The sequence below is a fragment of the Alligator mississippiensis genome, chromosome 3 (assembly GCF_030867095.1).
Source record: "Alligator mississippiensis isolate rAllMis1 chromosome 3, rAllMis1, whole genome shotgun sequence".
Lineage (NCBI taxonomy): Eukaryota > Metazoa > Chordata > Crocodylia > Alligatoridae > Alligator > Alligator mississippiensis.
The window spans coordinates 127705304-127721606 of record NC_081826.1 but is presented as its reverse complement, the minus strand read 5'-3'; the positions used below and the strand labels follow the sequence as shown (position 1 = coordinate 127721606).

General features: G+C 46.5%; 1 protein-coding gene across 6 annotated transcripts in view; it reads right to left on the bottom strand.

The window, feature by feature from the left end:
* The window catches only part of KIF13A (kinesin family member 13A), a 188375-nt gene that overhangs the window by 105131 nt on the left and 66941 nt on the right, over positions 1 to 16303 (bottom strand). For all 6 annotated transcript variants that reach the window (XM_006269194.4, XM_019498469.2, XM_019498467.2 and 3 more), the window contains one exon: positions 15890 to 15902. In XM_006269194.4, coding sequence (XP_006269256.2) covers positions 15890 to 15902 — 13 coding nt within the window. The remainder of the gene's footprint in view (positions 1 to 15889; positions 15903 to 16303) is intronic.

Genomic DNA, 16303 nt, shown 5'->3' with positions numbered 1-16303 from the left:
GGGAATAAGCCCCCTGCAGTCTCCTCTGCTGGATGCTGGAGGGAGGAGCAATAGCCCCCATCCCGGCCCCCTCCCGTCACCAAGGGGCCCTGCCACCTGGTGTCTGGCCATGCTGCATGGCTGCAGCGGGCTGTGCACAGCAGCACCAGGGTCCACTTCAAGCCCCCCACAGCGCCACCACGCTCCGCAGCAGCTCTGCCCACCCTGCAGCACAGCCCCCCGACAGGAAGAGGCTCGCACTTGGGGAAAACATGACGGGGATTGCTGCCCCTGTCACAGTCTCTCCCCCCATGCCACTCCAGGGGCTGGGCAGGGGCAGAGCCAGATTTTATGACCAGGTTACGAAACTCCTGGACACAGGAGGAGTGGTGGATGTCGTATACTTAGACTTCAGGAAGGCCTTCGATACGGTATCCCACCCCATACTGGTGAACAAGTTAAGAGGCTGTGACTTGGATGACTACATGGTCCGGTGGGTGGCGAATTGGCTGGAGGGTCGCACCCAGAGAGTCGTGGTGGATGGGTCGGTTTCGACCTGCAAGGGTGAGGGCAGTGGGGTCCCGCAGGGCTCGGTCCTTGGACCGAAACTCTTTAATGTTTTCATCGGCGACTTGGACGAGGGAGTGAAGTGTATTCTGTCCAAGTTTGCGGATGACACAAAGCTATGGGGAGAAGTGGACACGCCGGAGGGCAGGGAACAGCTGCAAGCAGACCTGGACAGGTTGGACAAGTGGGCAGAAAACAACAAAATGCAGTTCAACAAGGAGAAATGCTAAGTGCTGCACCTAGGGAGGAAAAATGTCCAGCACACCTACTGCCTAGGAAACGACCTGCTGGGTGGCACGAAAGTGGAAAGGGATCTTGGAGTTCTAATGGACTCCAAGATGAACATGAGTCGGCAGTGTGACGAAGCCATCAGAAAAGCTAATGGCACTTTATCGTGCATCAGCAGATGCATGACGAATAGATCCAAAGAGGTGATACTTCCCCTCTATCGGGCACTGGTCAGACTGCAGTTGGAGTACTGCGTGCAATTCTGGGCACTGCACTTCAAGAGGGATGCAGATAAGCTGGAGAGGGTCCAGAGAAGGGCCACTCGTATGGTTACAGGCCTGCAGACCAAGCCCTATGAAGAGAGACTACAGAACCTGGACCTTTTCAGCCTCCGCAAGAGAAGGTTGAGAGGTGACCCTGTGGCTGCCTATAAGTTCATCACAGGGACACAGAAGGGAATTGGTGAGGTTTTATTCACCAAGGTGCCCTCAGGGGTTACAAAAAATAATGGCCACAAGCTAGCAGAGAGCAGATTTAGACTGGACATTAGGAAGAACTTCTTCACAGTTAGAGTGACCAAGGTCTGGAACGGGCTCCCAAGGGAGGTGGTGCTCTTCCCTACCCTGGGGGTCTTCAAGAGGAGGTTGGATATCCATCTAGCTGGGGTCATCTAGACCCAGCACTCTTTCCTGCCTATGCAGGGGGTCGGACTCGATGATCTATTGAGGTCCCTTCCGACCCTAACATCTATGAATCTATGACCCCGGGGGGGGGTAAAAAAGCATGGTTATTCCCTGTTCTGCCCTTGGGGCACTGTAGCCAAGTCTGCCTGGCCTGGCTGCAGTGGCCACTTGGTCTGTACTTAGGGCATTGTCCAATGGAATATGCTCCCTCCTGCTCCGCGGAGAGGGCTGGCCCCGAGCATAGACCAAGTGGCTGCTGCACCCGGGCCAGGCAGATCCAAATCAGATTCTTCCAGTAGCAAGAAATAACACCAACACCAGCAGCAGCATTGCCCACACGTGGAAGGTCTATGCAAGGCTGACAAATAAGAAGACTTGGGCTACTGGAGATACATAACTAACCCCTTTGGACCCCCAGCCTCCCCATCAGCTGCAGGGGACATCATCATGGGCCAGACTGGACCGCTGCAGGCCATAAGTTACCCATCCCTGATTAAACTCATAGGTGCATCATTGCTCAGTATATTTGTATGTGATGTTGGGTGTGCATACTAGACTAGTCAGGTGACTCAGTCAGAAGTAGACCTCCATTGTTCTAGACCCTGTACAAATGCTGATTAAGAGACAAGAATGTGACTAATGCAGAAACAATGGAAACTTTGCTCTGCTCAGAATAGGAGAACTACTCTTTGGAGTTGGACTGCTTATGTTCTTCCCAGCTACCAGCAGATAAGTTAACTGTCACAACCCAAAAGAGTTTCCTTGTATAAGGAAGGAGAATTCTGAAAGGTCAATGAATCATATTTCCCCTGGTGGATGCAGTGCTCTCTATTTGGAAACCATTCTCTGAAGGGGATCACAAAGATTCTTTAAAAAGGATTGATTTTCTACATTCACTGATTGTGAATGTGCAAGCGGTAATATTAGAGCTAAACATTTGCCAACAAATGAGACAGGCTGATATGGAGAAGGAATACTCCAAATGTCTACACTGTTCCAGCTTTTGTCTGGATAGAACCCGAGGAGAAAAATTGTCCTGGAAGAGAAAAAAATGTCCTTCCCTGCAGATACCCCTTGACCTGGGATAGAGACCCTGGGTATATGTAAAAATCAAATAGTAATGACCAAAACTGGGAAAAAAAGGCTGCCATTCCACTGCAAAATAACTGCATGAAGTTGATACTGTAAGAATTTTTTTAAGACAAGCTGCTAATGAAACCTTAGATATTTCAGGCAGGGCTCTGCTTTTCTTGTCCCTGATTTTCTGAGGCAAGAAATAAGATGGTGAGCTTCTTGCAGTGCTTTGATATTAACTAGATGGATTATTTCATTTTGTGCTATGGCTTTTCCATGGGTTACTGAGATGGGGGCAAAAAGCAGCTATTTCTGGAATTCAAATCTACAGGTTCCCTCTCAGACACAATATCCAGTGACCTCATTTGAGCACAATACAGTGGAACCAATAAAGGAGGTTAATTATGAATAACATTGGGAGAGCTACAAATAACTGAAGGCAACTGATGACCTTGCATGTATTCTAGATATCACTAGCAAAGAGATATCTTCTCCTGTGGCTGCTTCATCTGGTTATCTGACCTATATTTCTTTTAAAATGTCTGTCACTGACCAGGACTGCAAGTAAATTTTTCTGATGACTGAATAGCCTAAGCTTTTCATAAAGTTCTTCATTATGTCACTAGGTCTAGGAACAGACATTGCATTTGTCCTGGAACAGAAATGGCCCAGGATTGGCATGTAGATACTTCAACCTTCTAATCAGGTTTTATAAGCAGCTGAATGCACTGCTGCTTTTCTGCCATTGACTTAATGATGTAATCCCAGGATAACTGTTCAGATGCACGTTTTGTTATGCTCTGGGGTAAACTGTTAGTAAGTCTTATCTCATTAGCCTTTTTAAGATTTATCCCTGAACAATGGACCTGGACATCCGAACGACTGCACTAATGTCCCAGGATAAAATGGTTTACCCTAGGAAAAATGCAACATCTTTTTGTAGCCTAAAATAGACATGAACCAATTTATGCACGTTCAATCCCAAAGACTGAATCCTGACTTTTCCTGCATAGACTAAATCTGAACGCCTCCTTCCTCCAGGATTTGATATGTAGACCTATTGTTTGCATGATCTTTGAATGCATGTATAGGCACTTAGAGCATCAGAGAACCAGTTTGCATTGGTTGGTTTACTTCTGTTGGCCTTATAGCTCTTGAACTTTCGTGCACAAAGGAAGAGGCCAATACAATGTCCACCTGGGTTGTAGGCCCCTCTTTTAGGTAAAAATCATCCCTGGTTAGAAACATCAAGTCCCTGCTGACCAGGGAAAATAATCACCTTTATCTTCAACAGTGATATTAAGTTACATTTTGACTAGTACATACTGAGGAATTTTCTGGCTTTATAAAGACAGGGGTCACAGGATAGAAAGAAAGGCCTCTGGCCTTCCACATTTTCTCTCCACATTCTATCATTGCAGTGGCAGGCATGCAACCAACCAAAAAAGCTGGGAAAAATACTACGGACTTTAGAGCAAGGAGATCCACAGTGGCAACTGGGCACAATAACCCAATGCTTTCCCAATCTTTGAGGCCTGGCAAGAAATCTCTACCCTTCTATTACCTTCTCCCATGGTGGAAGAGGGATACACAGCTACAGCTTGTGGACTTCCTCTGCACATTTTCATAATACATATGCATAATGTCATACTCTTGCCTGAAATAATCTATCCTCTTTTATTTTTTTAAACACCTTACTATTTGACTTTACAACTCTAGTTTCACCACTAGCCTCCCTGTCCTGAGGAGGAAAAGGTTCATTTTACAATGGTGTGTGTACACATGTGTAGATGAATCAGCTATTGTCTCTAGCCTGACCTTTTTCTGAGTTTGTAAAGCTGCACTCAGAGATGATGGTCTGGAAAGCCAGGTGCTGAGAATTACCCTTTCTGCCGCACTCTAAAAATGAACAGGGCAGCAACACTTCTTATTAATTTTCCCATTATGGGTTTATTGAGATTTAGAGGGGAAGCAAAATTGGGCACAGAAATATTTCAGGTGGGCTGTGTCCTCCATGAGTACTTTGTTCTCTCTCCCCAGCATGGGCCTATTCTGGGTCCCTCAAAGAAAACAGTACTAACCTAGGGCTCAGAGATGGGATTTCCAGGTGTTCCACCCTTATGGCATAGGATCCATATGAACCAAACAAATCTTTTCTCGTGGAGTCTCAGGCTAAGCTGCAAGTAGAGACTCCCTAAGCAGGGCTATTTTCAGAATGAGAGGAAGAAAAGGAGCTGGACTTTATCCCACTCAAAGATTGCAGGATCCATGTTGTCCAATACTTCCAGAACCCACAGAGATATATAAGGAAGGAGGTCAGAAGTAGCTGAACTCTGTGATCAGCATGGGGGCTGCTGGCCTGGGTTATAATGACTTGGGTACAACCTTCTGTCTTGACTTGTGGTGATGGATGAAGCAAAGAGATTTGCTCACTCCAGAGCCAGGGGTTTTTTTTCAATCCTGTCTGGTTCCTTTCTTGTCTGGGGAGGGCAGCTAAAGAACCTCTTCTTGGCCTGGACTGCCTCTTGACCCACACAGCTGGCCTCGCCAATCCTGCATGGCTCCTTTCCTGTGCAGGGACGAAACTGGAGAATCTGGTCCAAGCTCCAATGGAAACTGTATTCATTGACCAGTCACACTCCCCAACAACACATTCAGTAACATGAGGACCTTTCCTTTTCCCTCTGTATTTTAACTATATAGAAGGGGAAATGGCCTTTCTGGGTCATTGAATCCAACCCTGTTACTGCAGACAGCCATGTCAGATTATAATATTTCATAACATTTTGCTCAGCCTAGCTGTATCCCTGAAGTCTGCAGGGGCAACAGTCACTGCAAATACTAAAAAATGAAGACCAGTTATCTTGCACATCCCCCAAAGGGTTAAATGTAGCCCTGGAGTAGCTGGCATTTAAACATGGACAAAAATCTCCATGGCACTGAGGTCTGACTGAGACACTTACTGCTACAGAAGCAAAAAAAACTAGCAGGAACTTTGGGAAGCAAGGTATTCTCCTACTACTTACTACTCATTGACCGGCCTGGTTGTACCCCACATTACAAGAAGAATACAGTACCCATTGTGATGGATATGAAGGCCTTCACATAACGTTTTTTATTATTATTTTGCTTGTCTATTCATTTTGCTACAATCCTAAGACTTCGCTTCTGTTTTATGTACACAGTCACAATTAAATGGAATTCTCAGCCATTCAAAAGTATAATTTTCATTAATTTTAGCAGGCCAAAAATAGGGTTCTGATTATCACATTAATGGGGCTCTTATTAATGGGAGAAATAATACTTCTCGCATGTAGAAAATGTTCTCATACTTGCTAAGAACTCATCTTTTTCTCATGTCTAAGAGTAGCAAATAGGAGAGTTGCAGAGTTAAGCAAACTCTATCATGGGCAGCTCATGTTTGGATGTACCAGATGTCTGTCCCTTCCCAAGGAAACAATATCATCTGCAGTGGGTCATATGAAACCAAATACACAAAGTATTACTCATTACAACAGTAATGAAAGTAGGTACTAAATAGTAAGGCACCGCAGGGCATCATAACGGACTATCTGATACAGTTTTACCATACTTGTTACATAATTGAAACCAGGGATGTCAAACTCATCCGGCCCCAGAGGCCAGATAAGCATTGCTGGGCTGGTTTGCAGGCTGGACCGAGACTGAACCCCTGCGCAGCATCTGCAATGCCAGGTCCAGCCTGAGCCCCAGGGACTCACTGCACATACAACAATGAGCACTGGCTCTGGGGCTCATTGCATATGCAGCACACAGGGGCCATGCACTGACCATGGCATATGGGCTGGGTCCAACACTGCAGGCAGCAGAGGGAATAGGTCTGGGGTACCTCATGCAGCCCATGCCTGGGATTCACAATGCCACATGCAGTGCCAGGTCCAGGGTGCATGCTGCAGGCAGCACCCATCTCATGCTAGCCCTATGTGCTGCATGCACAACGAGCCCCAGGGCCAATGCATGCTACACACAACATTTGGGGCTCAACTAACTGTACACGCTGCATGCAGCACAAGAGGCTGGCAAGGTCTGGCAGGGTGTCACACATACGGCAGGCCCAGGACCAACTCCTCATGCCACATGCAGGGTGCACAGCATCAGGTCTAGCCTGCATACCAAATACACAGCACAGGGCCAAGGCTGGCACACGAACTTGATCCAATGACCCACAGGCCAGATCATACAGCTCCACAGGCAGGATCCAAACATGCCGGCCATGTTTGATACCCCTTGCTTTACACAATAGGTCTACTCAATTATTATCTGTACTTTGTTCTTATACGAGACAGCGGTCTGAAGTACAAGCTCTGTGTGCACAGTTAAATGGGTACATGATAGAAAAATAGGCTTAATAAAAAACAACTTAGAAACAGTTGAAAAACAGCTGATATAAAATAGTTTAAATTAATACAGCTGAATTATTCAACTATTTCTTTAAAAATCTCTCTCAAGTGATTTGGCATGACAGATGAAGAGGACAGCTTTGTCATTTAGGAGGCAATAAATGCAAATACAGTATTTTAAAATCTGCTTCATACTGAACATAGAAAGCCTGGAAAAGATTACATAGATAGACCAAAGTTATTCTGGATGACTGCCAAATCCTTGCAACAAACAAAAGTCATAGGATAACTTTAATAGCATCAGCTAAATGAACAAGTGGAAACTGTTGGGACATGCGTTATCTCTGTTACACCAACGACCACTGAAGGAAAATTCCCTTGCCTAGAGAACAGCGAAGAATAAAATTCAAATAATACTTTGATCAACACTGACATAGTATTACCATTTACAAATCTGGCTGATGTTTTAACATCTAGGAAGTAAGCATGTGAAACAGTTTTCAGTGCAGCTCAGATGGAGACCTTTCTAAAAATAAAATTCTAAACTCAAAATGAGGTGGACTATGAACTCTGTTCCTACAAGTGACAAGTCCCCTCTCTCCAGTCCAGTAAAACACGCAAGGTGATATCTGACTATAAGACTGAGAGGTGCCAGAGTGCTCAGAGCCTCCCAGGATTCAGCCCTAAATGAATAGTCATTTCCCCTTTGTCGTTCTCCTTCTATAAAACTACCAAACTTACATGAATCCAAGACAACTTCAAATTTAAGACAACCCCTGCAATAATTAGATTGTAGACTGAAAAATTATAAAACTTATAATTTTTCACGTCTAGAATACAGTTAGTGGCAGGTCATCTTAAATGCATCCCCCCTCACCTATAGCTGTGGCAGGGAAAGCAGTGGCAGGGGGTGAGGGTCCAGACCCCCACCCCTCGCCCCCTCCCCTGCCACTTGCCCTCACCCCACCTGCTGCCTGTCTTTAACCTCTTGCTTCCCATGCCTGTGCCTGCCCTCTTGGTTGCCTATCCCCAGTGCCTGCCCCTTGACCCCTTGCCCTGCCCCCTGCTACCTGCTCTCCCTGCCATTTACCTTCAGGGAGGGTCTGGCTCTGGTTGGGGGATGGCAACAGTGGCCCCAGAACTGAGCCTGGCAAAAACAGTGGCTGTAGCTCTGGGAGCTGATGCCAGCACCTAAGGTAAACTGGGAGGGTAGGGGGAAGCTATGGGGTCTCCCTCATGCACCCCTCCCCTGCCACATGGTCTCCCTTACACTCTCACAGGCTGCAAGCCCCTACCCTGACTGCATCAGCCACCCTGGCTTAGGACAGCTAGAACCCAAGATCTGACTTTGGCCCCAAGACTAGAGCTGAAGCTGGAGCTGAGCCACTGCTGTCCTAGGCTGGTACATGAATCTGACATGCCAACCCCCTTCCCCACCCCCTGCTTGGGGAAAAAAACCCTCATTTTGGATTCAAGTAAATATGGTAACTCGTTGAGACTTCTCCGATTTTCCTGAATTTCTGGTGCACAAACTCTTTTGGGATACACCATACTGAAATCAGATCTGCAAGTGTAAGGCTCATGAATAATGATTCGACACTGCAAGTCTGGTTATGTGTAATGTTTCGTCTACTTGTTCACTTGACCAGGCATATGTGCACAGCTCCAATACACTGATACTCAAGCCATTAGCAGAGCTGGCATTTGAGTGATGAGGGCCTAGACAAAGAATGAGGCCTGGCCCACCTATGAGACTTTTCTGCCTCCTACTTGTATTGCATGTCTTACACCAGCTTAATCTGGCATTCCCCTCTCCAGGCAACTGTCCTTGGTTGCTCACCCCTCAAACCACCTCTAGTCAATAGAAGTGATTATACCCAGAACAACAGTAATAACTTTCCTTCTGCTGCTTTCTCTGTATTTAGTCATACTTAATGACTAATAAGGCTACTATAAGCCAAGATCCTGTAAAGGGATCCCCGTCTAGAGACCCCATGGATCAGATGGCCTCAAACGTGTTCCTCAACTGCTCAAGCAGGTGCTATAGAATGGAAAGTCTCCGATAAATAAATCTCACTGGCAAAGATTTGATCTGAATTCTCTTAGATTTTTTTTACAGCATTGCAGAACCATAGAAAAACAAAGTTGGAGGAGGTGTCAAGTGATCTGGTGTTAGCCTCCCAGAAAGTATTTTGGTAAGTAAAGTTCCTTATAAGTAGTGATCCTGGTTTTTTCTAATAAAAAAAAAGTCCCCCATTTTCGGATTAAAAAAAAGTAACCCAAAATCCATTCGTCTGCGATTAAAATGAAATGTCACATATATAGATATAGATGTCCACATAGATATAGGTGGCGTTTCATTTTAATCACGGAAAATTTTTGAGTTACTTTTTTAATCCAAAAATTGGGGATTTTTTTATTATATAAAACCAGGATCCCTGCTTATAACCACCTTCAAAGGCCTTCCCAAGCCTCTAGTCAACCCAAACACAGAAGCCTTCCATCCTCTCCTCAGGCCCAAATCCCACCCATATCACATCCACCAGTTCTTAACTTGCTGATTGCTGCTAAATGTACCAAGCACTTGCCACTATTCCAAGAAAACTAGCAACAGAACAGGTGCTGCATAAAACCAGCAGTGAAGGGATTAATAAATTTATCCCCAGGACTGACTAGTTCCTGATACTGCTGGCTACTATTGCATTTTTATGTCCTGGATGGGGAAAGTACTTCTGCACTATTTACACAGATTCATAGAGCTAAAACAATTATTTCTAGCCTGCTAGAAAATAAACTGGTGGGAGAACTAATAATTATTGAAATGTAGATAAGACATATTAACCAAAGATGGACATAAGTCAAATAAAGATATGCTATAAGCCCCTGCCTTGGAGAAGTTACAATCTTAGAGGCTTAAACCTGCAAACACTCTTGAGTGAATTGATCGCTACTATGAATAGCGGCATTAAAGATAATGCAACACCTCCCAGTAATAAGTATGTGCCTGACTGACAGTAAGTGCCTGCCTGATTAAACCACGAAGAATAATTGGTTTAGAAAGCATCCTGTCTCATTCCTTCTAGCAGTCTTGAAACAGCATTCTCAGAAAAGGCTATGCAGGGTCTGGGTCTTTCGCAATGAGTGAATAAATCTGAAAAAAATCCCACACTAGATTAATTCTACCTTATGTAATTTAATTGAATTTGACCTCTTCTTTTTTAAATGCATCTGTGTGAAGGCATGGATTGTGTGAGAGTTTGAGATGAGATGATTTGTTAAACACCATTTTGCGCTTGTTAACAAAAAGAAATAACATTTATACTGTACAACTAATGATGGCACTGACTTGCGAGACCAAGATTCTGAGTCTGACATTTGGAATGATTTGCAACATAAAATGGTGACTTGAAAGTGGGGAGGGAGACTTGATGAGGAAGGAGAAATCTTAATTTGAGAGTTGTTTTTTGCTAGTTCTTATATAAATACTGCTGAGAAAAAAAAAGGGATTCCTCCCAAGGAAGGTGGCCTTAGGGATGTTGGGGCCCTGGGCAAGAGAGTCATTAAGGAACCCTTAGAGGCTTAATTTTGACAACCTATAAGCAAATTGAACATCTGTTGCAAAATTCTGGGGCCCCCTACAGTGTGGGGCCCCAGGTGGTTGCCCGGTTTGCCCTCCCCTAAGGTCGTCACTGCTGCCAGGGAGTAACAAATACAATTTTGTCAAGTTACACCTAGCTAATGTTATTGTCATTGGAACTTGGAAAACTATGTAGTACTGTCAACAATCCGTCAAAACTTTAAGAGGCAGTCAAGAATTAAAGCAAGAGTGTTGATTTCTGCCTGCATTCTAGACAGGCCCAACAATATTTTCTGCGCTATTTACAAGTGAACTTAATATGCTTTTTACCCAAAACATTTTTGTCACTAGTAGCTGGAAAAGAACTACAGAACTCGAGTAGTCAACACACTTAGGCCCAGAGATAGCTCCTGCCCAATCCCAGGTACTGGCCACAGGGAGACTGTTCCCCAGACCCAGATGCTACTACTGCCTGTCCAATCACAATGGCAGGATTCCCCAAAAGCTGGCACCTTTCCAGCCTTTCCCTACATGCAAGCTGAAGAGCAAGGCTTTTTAAATTGCCAGGGCATGGGGAGCTAATGCACCCCCCATGCAAGCTGGAGGGCAAGAATCTCTCCATTCTGGCACTTTTAAAAGCCTTGCACTGCAGACGCATGCAGGGCTGCTGGGTAAGGCTTCATATATGCCACACGTTCAAATTAAAGTGCTATACAAACTGGCCACAAAGACATTCTGCAGTAAGTGTGGAACATCTTTGTGGCTGGTTTGCCATTTTATGGCATAATAAAGTCACTGAATGGGTGGCATGTTACAATTTGTTGTGCAATTAACACATTAACTGGACAATAAATATAACATCTCCCAGGACCTAAGCCACCTGAAAATGGAGGCTTACTACAGAAACTGATGCAGAAGTAAACTGGCAGTACTTGACACGTCTTCTACAGGTAGGGGGTCTACCCAACTCAAGGAGGCAGCTGACTGATTCTGTGGGAGATCAAGGAGCCAGCTGCCATTTTCAAGGACTTATGGCTGGGCCCCGCTATGCCTCTGATTGACCAGGGACTCTGGTGGCCCCACCCCCCAGCACTGATTGGTGGAGAGGGCTGTTGTATGACCCCACCCTCACTGCTGATTGGTGGAGAGGGGTGGGTTGGCACAACAGGCAGCCCTCCCAGCCAATCAGTAGTGAGGGGTGGATTGGGCAGCAGCCATCTTGCTTGCTCACCTTCCTTCCAGCAGCCTCCATCCACCCTTCCCTGGGGCAGGATGCATAGCCAGGAACATTGTTGGCTCCCGCTAGGGAACCAGAATTTAATTTTAGTAACCTTTCTTTTCCTCCCGCAGATTTCAGAGAGATTGCCTGATTTCATGATTTTCATGAAATCTGCACAATCACGATTTGGATATGTCCCTAGCTGTGGAGAATACAGAAGTCCTCAGGTAGGCAAGAGCTGTGGAGGGAAAATTAGGCTGTTTTCAGTTGGATTTTAATTGGGACAATATTTTGCATTTGTCACAAAATTAAGTTGAAAACCTCAGACTGGTCATGTACTAAGTCTAAGAGTTCATGGTTTTAGAAACAGTTACAATTTAATATGCTTGATATGCTTATAGTTTTATTTCAGCCATGCATAATTAAGCTGGATATTAGTCAGTTGCTTTGACTGATGACCAATGAAGCTGGTCGATTTTAAAATGAATGAATACCGCTCTTAATATCTTTAAAATTCCATTTAAAAAAATCTTCATTTGAAGTGGATTAAATGTGGCACCACGTAAAACAAATGAAACAAGAACCACCTAATTTATGGAATATTCTTAACATGCCCCAACAGCATGCTTCTACTGGGAGTAGCAAGAACTTCTGTCTCAATGGTTAAGATTTCACACAACATAAGGTTTTTGCATTATAGTGTGACAAAAAGTAATGACGAATCTCACTAGGTAGAAAATACTGTATTTACTTAAATCTAAGTCAAGGTTTTTCAGCATAGGGGGAAAACTTTGTCTTAGATTCTAATATGGGCCAGGCAAGCAGCTGCTGTGGCTCCAAGTGGCTGGTAGGGAGTGCCTGGAGCAGGAGGGGGCAGAGGGGAAGGGAGTGGAAAGTGTGGTGGGGAACAAGGAAGAATGTGCACAGTGCTGGGAACACACAGAAAAGGACAATGGGGGAAAGAACATGTGGAACAAGGGGAGTGCAGGGAAAGGGTATGGCAGAAGGGGTTACAGTACAAGAGGGAATAGAAAAAGGATGCATGGTGCAGGGGAGAGCAAGGGTGGAAGGGTAGCAGGGGAGCAGGGCTGAAGGGGTATGTGGGGCAAGGGAAGCATGGGTAACACTGGGAAAAGGGCACAGGGAAAGGGGAGCACAGTGCATACCAAAAGCATTTTATTACTTTTTTCCCCCCAAGTTATCAAATATGATTTTTTTTTTAAAAAGCCATATTACCATATTTTCAAGCATATATCCCGCGGGGTATACGTGATTTTACAAAAATATGGATGGTTGCGGGCTATACGGGGGTGCAGGCTATCAAAATACTTTTTTTTCCCCGCGGGGAAGCCAGGGCCAGGGCCGGGGTGGGCTGCGCCGCCTCCCCGCTGGGCCCAGGCAGGCTGGGCTGCGCCGCCACTGCCACGGGAGCTGGCTGCACTGCCACAGGGGGCTGAGGCCAGGGCCAGCCGGACTGCACCGCACCACCTCTCCGCTGGGCCCAGGCAGGCTGGGCTGTGCCGCCGCTGCTGCCGGGGCCAGGGCCGGCTGCGCCGCCTCCCTGCTGGGCCTGGGCAGGCTGGGCTGCGCCGCTGCTGCCGCAGGGGCCCGGGGCCAGCTGCGCTGCTGCTGCCGCAGGGGCCCAGGGCCAGCTGCACCGCCTCCCCACTGGACCTGGGCAGGCCAGGCTGCGCCGCCTCCCCACTGCGCCTGGGCAGGCCGGGCTGTGCCGTTGCTGCTGCGGGGGCCAGGAGCCAGCTGTGCCGCCTCCCCACTGGGCCTGGGCAGGCCGGGCTATGCTACCGCTGCTGCTGGGGCCAGCTATGTCGCCTCCCCCATGGGCCCGGGCAGGCCGGGTTGTGCCGCTGCTGCCTCCCCACTGGGTCCAGGCAGGCCAGGCTGTGCAGCCGCCACCGCAGAGCCTGGACCCAGGGCGGGCCAGGCTGCATATCCTCCCTGCTAGGCCCAGGCAGGCCAGGCTGTGCCGCTGCCGCCGCAGGGCCTGGGGCCAGGGCGGGCCAGGCTGCGTAGCCTCCCCACTGGGCCCAGGCAGGCCGGGCTGCGCCGCCTCCCTATGTATACTCCGCCGCAGGGAATACAGAGGTGCGACGTATACACGGACTTATTTACAAAAATACAATTTTCCGCGGGTTATATGTGGGTGAAGCTTACACCCCTGGACGGGGTATATGCACGAAAATACAGTATTTGCAATAATGTACTCTACAAAGGCTACTTATTAACTGCTTCAAAAGGATTCTTAAGAACCCCCTAAAATTGAATTAAAGCTTTTTTGGCATAGTTGTGATAAATTGCATTCTTTTATTTTTCTCTATATTTTAATCCGTATAACATGCAATTTAGGTTGTTTGATTTGAAAAGCCTTTAATCTAAACGCACGTGAAACTAGTTTTTTTCAATCAGATTTTCTTTTAATGGAGGTATAACAAATCACAAAGTTAGAGGATATACTGGACTTCCTCTAAGGTTCCTGTAGGGACAATCTCGGGGATAGCTCTGTCAGGCCTTCAGTCAGTGCAGATGTAGTTAGGGATTTTCTGGAAGGGCTAGATATTTTTAAATCTGCAGGTCCAGATGCCCTCCACCCAAGGGTGTTGAGGGAGCTGGCAGGGGTCATCACAGAGCCCTTGACCCGGCTGTATGAGCATTTGTGGTCATCTGGCCAGGTGCCAGGTGATTGGAAACTGGCTAATGTGGTCCCAATTTTCAAGCATGGGAGGAGGGAGGACCCAAGTAACTATAGGCCTGTAAGCCTCACCTCGGTGCTTGGGAAGATCTTGGAGAGAATCATCAAGGAGCACATCTGTAGGGGGCCAGCAGGGGAGATCATGCTCAGGGACAATTTTCATGGGTTCATCAAAGGCAGGTCCTGCCTGATCAATCTGGTTGCCTTTTATGACCAGGTGACTAAATCCTTGGATGATGGTGTTGCTGTGGATGTAGTCTTTCTAGACTTTAAGAAGGCCTTTGACACTGTCTCTCACCCCATCCTCATCAATAAATTAAGCAACTGTGGCATTGATACCTGCACAGTTGGAGGGGTAAAAAATTGGCTGATGGGGTGCACTCAGAGAGTAGTGGTGGACAGGTTGTACTCAACCCGGCGAGATGTAAGCAGTGGGGTCCCCCAGGGCTCAGGCCTCAGGCCCACAATGTTTAACATCTTCATCAGTGACTTGGGCGAGGGGGTGGAAAGCACGCTGTCCAAGTTTGCTGATGACACTAAGATGTGGGGCGAGGTGGACACACTTGAAGGGAGAGAGAGGCTGCAAACAGATTTAGACAGACTACAAAAGTGGGCAGATGAGAATAGGATGGGGTTCAACGTATACAAATGCAGGGTGCTGCGCCTTGGGAGAAGGAATCCACAGCATACATACAGGCTGGGGAGCTCCCCTATTGAAAGCACAGAGGTGGAACAGGATCTTGGAGTCATTATTGACTCAAAGATGAACATGAGCCGCCAATGCCAGACCACAGCCAGCAAGGCCAACCATACCTTGTCATGCATCCAAAGATGCATCTCAAGCCGGTCCAGAAAGGTGATACTCCCCCTATGCGACACTGGACAGGCCGCAGTTGGAGTACCGCGCCCAGTACTGGGCGCCGCACTTCAAAAGGGATGTGGCCAGCCTGGAGAAGGTTCAGAGGAGGGCCACCTGCTTAGTGAGAGGGCAGCAGGATAGGCCCTATGAGGAGAGACTGAAGGACCTGAACCTGTTCAGCCTCAGCAAGAGGAGGCTGAGGAGGGACCTGGTGGCTGCCTACAAACTCATCAGGGGAGATCAACAGCAAATAGGAAGAGCTCTTTTCTCCCCAGCACCACCTGGGGTGACAAGGAACAATGGTAATAAGCTGATGGAGAACAGGTTTAGGTTAGAGATCAGAAGGCAATTTTTTACGGTTAGGGTGGCCAAAATCTGGAACCAACTTCCCAGGGAAGTGGTCCTCGCCCCTACCTTGGGCATATTCAAGAGGAGGTTGCATGATCACCTGTCTAGGGTCTTGTGAACCCAGCATTCATTCCTGCCTGTGGCAGGGGGTCAGGCTAGATGATCTGTTCAGGTCCCTCCTGACCCTAGCTACTATGAAATTATGACTTTTCTGCCAAGTTTAACAAGTTTAAGTCAATACATTTACAATGAAAGATTAAAACACTTACCTTAGGTGGTTTTCTAGATGATGGCGGGGAAAAATCAGCAAAAAGGGTGAAGAGAATTGCCAATACACCAGCCATATGAAGGAAGACAACAAAGAAAAAGAAATAAAAATAAGGTGAATGTACAGCTCAACCATACATCTCAACTTTTCAATATTACACAAAGCATTTTAGTCTAATCAAATACTTACCTGTTTTAAATTAGGCAATTACTTAATTAGGAAGATAACCATCTTTTTAGGAAAAGAAAAAGCAAAACCTTTAAGGTTCTAGGAAGCCATAAAACTAAAGCACTGGATTTCAGAAATGAAGTATTTCCCCCAAGGGTCAATTATTTTCTTTTGTAACACACTAAAGGAACTGGTCCTATAATGTAATGTCAGACTGCCATGTCAGAGTAAAGCCCCAGCAGCTTCA